Consider the following 10,342-nt stretch of genomic DNA (forward strand, 5'->3'; position numbering starts at 1 on the left):
ACCCCCTTCCCACCCCCAACCCCCTCGGGCTGAGTAATGCTATATTATTTTAATTAGTGCATTAGTGGAAAATCTTCAAATCTCACATCTTCTCTGAAAGTTGCTATAGTTGCAGCTAGTCGATTTAGACCAAACTGAGATGACAAATTAAATGAGGGCCGTTATATCGAAGGTTGTATATATAACTATACATGGTACTTAATACATTATTGTATCACATGGTGAAGGCACTATAAAAATACTAGAAAACATAGCTTGTAGAGAGTAATACAAACAAAATATTAACGTTATTTAGAATTTGTGTTATCCTCTAAAAACATTCACCGTATGTTAATAGGTCTGTGTGTTTCCTGGGCTCAACATTCCTGGACTGTGCCTACCATGGAGACTGGATTGTGGTTCACTACAACTTCCTGGAGTTCAATGTGCTACATGGGGGTGGATCTATCTATGGGACCCACCCATGGCACTGGTATCTCACTCAGGGTTACCCAGTCATCATGTCTACACATCTCCTTCCCTTCATCGTGGGAGCTTACAAGGCCAAAAATAAAGTGCTGCTGTTTCTTATCATCTGGACTATATTTGCATACAGGTAACTGAAATAGCTCTTATTGTGAACACTACCAAAACCTTCAGTAAATTTGTTAAAACTCAGGAAACATATAGATGTAAGGATAAACTGGTATATACAACAGTTTTGTGTTAACTGTGTTAAGCCTTGTATACTCAAATTTCTTAGGCTATTGGACTAGCTATTACACTGAATTTGTAATGTTGCTAGCCAAACATCTGATAGTCTGATTGACATGCTTATGGGCAGATTGGTCGAGTGGTTTTAAACACTCTGGCCATCCACACAGGCGGCCGGGGTTGGATTTTGAAGTCGTCGTATGCATGGATGTGCAGAGAAGTGTTTTTCTCCTGCCCACACCACTCCAACAACCCAGGTGGAGTATAAATTGGTCTGGGGAGGATGTTGCGGTATCTGTGCTGTAGCATTCAAGTGAGGTGGCACTATAGATGATGCCGTTGGAAGCACAGTCCCACTACAAACATAACACATCACAGTTCCAGCACACGTGCAGGCATTCACACATAGGGAGATATAAGCCAGGTGGCAAAGGACTACTAGTTAGCGTCTGATAATGCAGCTCCTACAAATTCCTCAAAATTGTATTGATCAATGTATATGCTTATTGTATTACTGTAGGATCATTTATTTTCGGGGGGGTTAAAATTTCGTTGTTTTTATATACTCGCCTGTTTCAATGATTTCCGATTTTCCCCTATCTATATCATACCAAATATATCGTTTTGTGGGAATTGAATTTCGTGGATTTTTGTTATCCACGAAATTAAAAGAAATTTAATGTCCCATGAAAATTTATGATTTTACAGTATGTACTGTAAAGAGCTTTAAAGTGGCTTATGTTAGCTAGATAGGGCACTACGTGTATATCAAATGTTGTATATATTATTTATTATTATTATTACTGAATTTCTATACCTGATGTTAGCATTGCTTTTAACAGAGTAAAATGATTGGCTTATCAATAAGAAATTATACAAAATTGTGTTAAATAAAAGGAAATATTTACATTCCCTCCCATTGAAGCTGTGTAAACCGTGAATGCGTATACATTACCGTATACGCAGTGAGATTCCTTGGAGACCATTGTTTCCTATTGATGACGTAATTTACATTGTGACGTCATAATGGTAACGTTGGAGATCCATCGCTGCTCGTAGGCTGTAGGCTGTTCATTTGTTTGGATTTACGCACGTTACGGAGGCTTTGTACCAATATAAAAGCAAATGTATTGGAGTTAGCTTTATTCTGAGTGTACCATCATAGTACGAAAATATGTAAATATAAGAATTGATCTTCAGTTTGACTGCGTATATAGTAGTATGAACGCAGTTGGCAACAAATATATTCTTTATGGAGCGCTAATGCGCTCCATAGAATATGTTCGTTGCCAACTGCGTTCATACTACCGTATAATGCAGTCAAAATGAAGGTCAAACCTTAATTATCCGAACCAATTGATCATAAAAAAATGGTTCAGAAAAACATCAGCACAAACAAAGTGATCAACTTGTGGAGGCCATCATTAAATATTCTGCCAGTTGGATATTATTTTTTACAACATGAACAATTATTGATACATGATATGTGCTTTGGTCGTACATCAAAACAGTGGTATATCCAACATTAATAAACAGAGGAGATACTCACAATTTAGCCTTCTCCCTACAATTGATCAATATTTTTTCACTAGGGGAGTGGGCTTATTTGAGGTCAAATACGGTACATTATTTTACTAGAATCGACATGTCTGCATGTGACCATATACGTTTTTCCTTCAGCAGATGTGTATCACTACATTGTCATCTATTTGAACTTTGTGAAAGCATAATAGCTAGTCTTCTTAGGGTATCTCCCCCTTAATATTTCTCTTTTCATACACCACACAAAAGTAGAGCATGTTATGCTGTAACTGTAAGTCTAGATCTGTTGGTTTACATTGCCTTGTGACTGCAACTCGTAACACAGATTTTGGCAGAATCTTTTGAGAACAGAGTGTGGTGAGATTCATATCCAGTTGCATCTTTGGGACTCATAAAACAGGGATGCTGTGTTAAATTATTTCACAGCAGTTTTGAGCTTTGTTAATCCATCAGAACATTGGAGCCTTGTGACTTTAATTATATATATAACTAGTCCCTGCTTTCAACCCAATCTACTGCAATTTGGTTTGTTTGATAAGAATCATAGAACTGGCGCATGTTATAAAATGGAGATGCTGAATAAGTTTTACAACACTTGGGGATCTTTCTTATTTGAACACTTCAATGTGATTTGAAACATGAGTAAAGGGAGGCAGTCCTTTTAAAAGTTATGTAAAACAGTGAACAATAAACAACTGCACTTTGTTCTGTTCTTTTTAGTCATTAAAGTGAAGTGTATTTTCATATTTCAACTTATGTAACTTTCCTGGGCAATAAAGTACACATTTTTTGGGAACATTTCACTATGTTGATGTATTTTGTTATTAAAATGCATCAGAAAGTCTCTAATAATCTTACTTTGAAGTGAAACTTGGAGAAATTCCATGAAATTAAATTTAAAAGTGTCGTTAATTATTTATAGCCTAATCCTTTAAACACTGCAGTATAATTATGATTTCAAGACATGTATTTACAGTATAATTATGATTTCCAGACATGTATTCAGTATAATTATGCTTTCCAGACATGTATTTACAGTATAATTATGATTTCCAGACATGTAACGGTATTTCCCTTTCCAGTTTGCATTAGTTTCATGGATTGATTGAGGGTGTATATAATGCTCCATAAGCCGGTGCTTTTGGTGTAATCAATACGCATAGAGAAATTATTCCACTACCTTTATAGATATTTGTAGACTGTAATCTATCAATCTAGTCCAATAATTATTGCTGTGTTTTTTTATTTACATGTGTATTGAATTTTATCATTATAAACACATGACTTTATGAATGAGAATCGGAGACAATATTATAATTACCTGACATGTATTTTAAATACAGTATTAATACAAGATCTTGGGAGAAGCATGTGTGCTACATCGCTTCTACTGGTTATATTCCATGTAACGTGACAGATTATCAAGTTAAATGATGTTATCTGCCCATGCATTTTGAGTTGATTACCATGGTTAATCTGTTTTCGTTCCTTCTACATTCCACTTTGTGTCGCCTCCAAGACGAGGCAAGATATAGGTATAACTTTATCGAGGGCAGCGTCGGTAGCGTCGTCCGAAACAAGGTTTCCGTGTGATCCCTTGAGTTTCCTTGGGTTGAACTTAAACTTCATACTAAAAGTGCTTGCTTGGGATTGCTTTTCAGGTATGAAGGTCAAAGGTCAAGGTCATCATTACTATAAATAGAAAATCTGTTTCCGTGCAACAACTTGTATTTCTTTAGGTCGATCTAGCTCAGACGTCATACAGTGCTGTCTTACCAATAGTGCTTGCTTTGGATTGCTTTTCAGATCCAAAGGTCAAAGGTCAAGGTCAACGTAACTATAAGTAGAAAGTCTGTTTCTGTGCAATAACTAGAGTTTCCTTGGGCTGATCAACCTCAAAACTTGCCTGCGCAGGCGACTCATCCACTCCTGTGGAATTCTTGTGTATATACATGTATACACAAAGAGTTTTTATTCCTGGTGATTAGCATTGTTAAACTATTTTCATTCCTTTTTCATTCCAGTTTTATTGCACACAAAGAGTTCCGATTCCTGATGCCGATTCTGCCAATTTCAATGCATTATTGTGGTGTATATTTCCAAGCATTGTGTCGAAAACCACGTTTGAAGAAAAAGAAGGTGAGGAAGGATAATGGTACCATTACGGAGGAAGAGGCTGGCAGTCCCTATAGCAGCTCAGATAGCTTAGTCAGTAGTGTGAGTACGGAGAGTACAGCCAGCACAGTGAGTACGGGACTGGGTGATAATCAGAGTACTGTCAGCACAGCGAGTACGGGACTGGGTGATAGTCAGAGTACAGCAACAACAGGAGGCAGAGAAACAGTTGTAGAGGGTACTGTCAAAGATACCTCAGACACCAGTAAACCACTAGATGGAGCCACCAGTACCTTACCAGGTAACAGTACATATAAAACACAGCAAGGTGACAAGGCAGCAAAAGAAGAGGTAGATCCACTGACTGTGCAAAAGACACAACATAAATATAATTTATTGAAGGCTAAGATATTTGTGGTGATCCTTGTCATCATTAATATTCCTACAGCATTGTATTTTGGACTAATACACCAGAGAGGAACAGTTGTGGTCATGAAATACTTACATGACCAGAGTTTGGACAAGAGTATGGACATCCTTTTTCTCACTCCCTGTCACTCAACACCTTACTACAGGTAAGTGATGTTAAATACACTACAAGTATATCTCCCACCATCCCCAGGGAATTAAAACCAAGACACTTGTCTTGTTTGAAAAAGTTTGTACTGCTTCAAGTTGAAGAGTAATTATCACATAAAATATCACTAGACCAATATGTGTGATCAACAATTTTAAGTAATTTTAATTGTGGTGAATTTTACAAGGTATCAAGGGATAGATAGGGATTAGTTACCCAGACAAATTAAAATGTTTCAACAGAGTTGTAGTTTTAAAAGCTTATTAAGACTACCTACTGATATGGTGAATTGCAATTTGAATAGGTCAAATTTTAGTCTGGCTAAGACTCCTGGCTTAGAATTAGTGGTAGAATTGAGTGTAAGAAATATAAATTCTGGGTAGATTATTGCAAAACTACCTCTGATAATGTTAAACCCTGGACAAACTGATGGACAACAGGTCACTTAGGGGTAAAACCATGATATAATGTGAAGTGGAATCATCTGTAACATTGATAGATATACTGTACAACTGTTGTCTACTGTATAGATATAATGTACAACTGTTATCTACTGTATAGATATAATGTACAACTGTTGTCTACTTTATAGATATACTGTACAACTGTTGTCCACTGTATAGATATAATGTACAACTGTTGTCTACTGTATAGATATACTGTACAAATGTTGTCTACTGTACAGATATATTGTACAACTGTTGTCTACGTATACTGTATAAATGTAATGTACAACTCGTCAATTGTATAGATTTACTGTACAAATGTTGCCTACTGTATAGATATACTGTACAACTGTTGTCTACTGTACAGATATACTGTACAACTGTTGTCTACGTATACTGTATAAATGTAATGTACAACTTGTCAATTGTATAGATATACAGTACAACTGTTGTCTACTGTATAGATATACTGTACAAATGTTGTCTACTGTACAGATATACTGTACAACTGTTGTCTACTGTATAGATATAATGTACAACTGTTGTCTACTGTATAGATATAATGTACAACTGTTGTCTACTGTATAGTTATATTGTACAACTGTTGTCTACTAGATATCTATACTGTACAACTGTTGTATACTGTACAGTTGTGTGACCGCATAACGCACCAAAAATAGCGTGCGCACACCGTGCATACATCGTTCACACACCGTCCGCACATCGTCCACACATGGTGCGCACAACTGTGCGATTTAACAATCGTTCGCTCCGTTGTGCGCATCTCTCCGCACAACTGTGCGATTGGGTACAATATGTAGATCAATATTACGGAATGAAAAATATACGGAAAGCTTGTATGCAATAATGAAAATTGAATGTATTATTGTAATATCTCATCACAGTAATGAAGATTATGTACAGTTGTACAATGCGTGTAACACAGCATTACAGTGACCGTTAGACTGTCAAGAATGGGTTTCGCGCCAAGGTAACAGAATATGTAATTAACAATTTGATGAGTTACCGGGGTTTGACCTGGCCTGTACGTATATACCTGACACATAGAGCTGATATGCGATACCGTATGACCGTAATGAAAACACAGCTGGACGTTTAGTATTTGTTATTTGCATTCGGTTTGCCTATAGCTCCCCTTCACCTGTGTTTTCACACCCCTGGCCCTACCCGACGAAATACGTAAGCGCCCCGGGCGGGGGAAAACTACCGTCCAGGTACCTGTAGACGGCTAGTGGCTATGTTTACCTGTATACGGGACTGTGTTGTGATTCCACAGGTGTCGATTAAGGTCGTTTAAAAAATACCAAAAACACAATTTCTAAATTTAAGAAAGTATAGATATAAAGATAAGTTTATAGGTGTAGATAGAGTATAGAAACATACGTAAAAATCAAGGTTTATGTATTTAAACACGAAATTGTATATATTGTTAAGGCATTCCTCAATTTACACCAACCACGATTGTTATCGCACAACGTTCGTCCATCGCGCACACATATGTGCGCAAGATTTGATCGCCCACATTTGTATCGTTCGCACATCGTGCACACATCGTTCACACACCGTGCACACATCGTGCGCACACCGCACATCGTGTAACGTTGTGCGATCCCACAACTGTATATCTATACCGTACAACTGTTGTCTACTGTATAGATACACTTTACAACTGTTTTCTACCGTATAGATATACTGTACAACTGTTGTATACTGTATAAATATACTGTACAACTGTTGTATACTGTATAGATATACTGTACAACTGTTGTCTCTGTATAAATATACTGTACAACTGTTGTATACTGTATAGATATACTGAACAACTGTTGTCTCTGTATAGATATACTGTACAACTGATGTCTATTGTAGAGATATACTGTACAACTGTTGTCTACTGTAAAGATATAATGTACAACTGTTGTCTACTGTATAGATATATTGTACAACTGTTGTCTACTAGATATCTATACTGTACAACTGTTGTATACTGTATAGATATACTGAACAACTGTTGTCTCTGTATAGATATACTGTAGAACTGATGTCTATTGTATAGATATACTCTACAACTGTTGTCTCTGTATAGATATACTGTACAACTGATGTCTATTGGATAGATATACTGTACAACTGTTGTCTACTAGATATCTATACTGTACAACTGTTGTATACTGTATGGATATACTGTACAACTGTTGTCTCTGTATAGATATACTGTACAACTGATGTCTATTGTATAGATATACTGTACAACTGTTGTCTACTGTATATATATACTGTACAACTGTTGTCTACTGTATAGATATACTGTACAACTGTTGTCTACTGTATAGATATAATGTCCAAATGTTGTATACTGTATAGATATACTGTAATGTACAAATGTGGTCTACTGTATAAATGTACAACTGTTGTCTACTGTATAGATATAATGTAATGTACAACTGTTGTCTACTGTATAGATATAATGTCCAAATGTTGTATACTGTATAGATATACTGTAATGTACAAATGTGGTCTACTGTATAAATATAATGTCCAACTGTTGTCTACTGTATAGATATAATGTAATATACAAATGTGGTATACTGTATAAATATACTGTACAACTGTTGTCTACCGTATAGATATAATACAACCGTTGTCTCTGTATAGTTTATTGTCTATTTCAGCTATTTACACCAGAACATAAGTATGAGGATGTTGACATGTGAACCAAACTTGTCTCGGAAGAAGAATTACACTGATGAGGCTGACCAGTTTTATAATGACCCAGTCCAGTGGCTGAAACACGAATACAAGGTCAAGCTGACACCCTTGCCAAGTCATATTGTGTATTTCAACAAATTGCAAAATAATATTTCAGAATTTTTTACTCAGAGTGGATATAAAAAATGTGGTAATTTTTTCCATACACATTTTCCTGAAGGTCGAGTAGGGAGTCATGTCAGGGTCAGCTGTAGATAACAAATTAAAGGCAAAATCACAAGTGTGGTTAGATCAAAGTCATATCAAGGTCAGTAATTAAAAGGCAGCAGAGAAAGTAACACAGAACTACAGCAGGGTCCCCTGATCAGTTTTAGGTATGTCACAAAGCCGTGATTCACAGTAATTAAAGGAGACATACAGGTTATCGGTTCTATATGTCCTATGTGGACACAGGCTACCTGTAAACAGATTTAATCAATCATATCTAGTCCAAAGTAGATGTACAATTGTACGTTTGTGACATCATTGAAATTGCAACAGATGCTTACATTCTTTCACCCCTGGAATATACATCATGTTATGACACATTTGACTGGATTTTAGTTGGGGTGTTGCTCCTTTGTAATCGCAATAACTTCAAAGGACAGGTATTAGTCTAGCAATTGGTCAGTTTTTTTATGCCTGAAACCAATGAAATCGTTAACTTCATGACTTCACTTTTGTCATGACATTATTCCAGGGGTGCAGAGAATGTACGTAAGCATAATCCCTGGAATATCGAGATTGTGTTTATGCTGTAAATCTTTGTCAGTCTGGACAATAAACATTGTAGTTACGTAAAACAAGTTCCCAAGAACATGTATGAAGTTGTGGTAAGCTGTAGAAAGTTTTTGTGAAAATGGATACCGGCAACACAAAGGGAAAAAACCTGTTAACTGTATGTGTGTCTCTGTATTAGATAGGTTTAGTACTAGATTTAATCTTCTGTTCGTTTCTGAGTCAGTACTAGAATACTCATGATAGTAAAAGATATATCGGTATATATGATGTATTAGTTTGACACCCTTTGTCATGTGTCCAAAAATTTGTACATTCAATTACAATCAAAACAAATGAAGGAAAAGTTGAAAGTTGGCTGCATTTACTGAAATGATTTCGTACATGTAAAACATTCATACATACTGAATGTAAAATGATGTATGATGTCAATATTAAATTACATTCCTATTTGATCATTAGTGGAGCTCAATTCTCATACATCTTTAGTATAATGCCTTTATAGGAATCCTATTTATTGGGCTTTTGCAATAATCTTAAGATTCAAATGTACACACCTTTTATACCCCTCATAATGAAGTTGGGGTGTACTGTTATCAGTGTGTCTGTCTGTTCAACTGTCATAAGAAGGAAATTAGTCTGAAAATCTCATCCTAATTTAAACTGCAGATAAATTTCAATATATAGGATCTTACATGAGTTTTCATTTCATATGAGATTTATGATACAAGTCTAAAAAAAAAATCAATTTAAGAGTCATCTAAATAGGTATTATTGAGTATGTTTTAAAAAACAATTAACACTCCAAATTTGATAGAATTATGCTATATTATATATCAAAACGTTGGTTGCAACCTGTAGATTCCAGGTAAAGCCCTTATTAAATAATTCTTTACACAAATAGTAGCTGAAGAAGATGATATACGAGTCCATAGCAGCACAGAACAATTTCACAAGTGGATTTTTCTTAAATCTGAAAAATCATGTAAGAAACACAAACCCTGAGTCATCTGTTATACAATTGAAGCAGATAATTAAGTCTATGAAATTATTATATTAGTTTTTAGAGGTTAGAGATATTGGGTATATCATGTCACAGGAGGCCATGTTTGACCCTATCTAAGGGAAATAACTCTTACATTTATTTTGGAACTTCTTTTATACAAATGTAATGATCTGTAAAAAAATATAGAGTTTAAGGTCAAAATTTATTTATTTGCAGTAAATATCAATAACATTCCTTTTATTTAATGAAACTTTTTGAAATTATAATGCTTCAATAAATTAAGAATTACAAATGTATTTGATAAATACATGCATAACAATATTACTAGTACTAGATTTAATATATAAAGTGTACCTTATATATCATACTCTCTAAAATAACTATGACCAATATGACAGTTGGGGTTTGTGGAAGTTTCTATTTGTTAATTTTGTGTATAAATAAACATAACCAAAT

At 35.2% G+C, this 10,342-nt stretch overlaps 1 protein-coding gene across 1 annotated transcript in view; it reads left to right on the forward strand.

The window, feature by feature from the left end:
- Positions 1-10,067, forward strand: part of LOC110451491 (GPI mannosyltransferase 3-like) — a 28,764-nt gene extending 18,697 nt beyond the window's left edge. Inside the window, exons 6-8 of the mRNA XM_021499535.1 lie at positions 338-595; positions 4,260-4,925; positions 8,067-10,067. Of these exons, the coding sequence (XP_021355210.1) occupies positions 338-595; positions 4,260-4,925; positions 8,067-8,361 (1,219 nt within the window). The 3' untranslated portion in view covers positions 8,362-10,067. The remainder of the gene's footprint in view (positions 1-337; positions 596-4,259; positions 4,926-8,066) is intronic.
- Positions 10,068-10,342: the final 275 nt, after the last annotated feature.

Source organism: Mizuhopecten yessoensis, unplaced genomic scaffold (genome assembly GCF_002113885.1).
Source record: "Mizuhopecten yessoensis strain PY_sf001 unplaced genomic scaffold, ASM211388v2 scaffold6087, whole genome shotgun sequence".
NCBI lineage: Eukaryota > Metazoa > Mollusca > Bivalvia > Pectinida > Pectinidae > Mizuhopecten > Mizuhopecten yessoensis.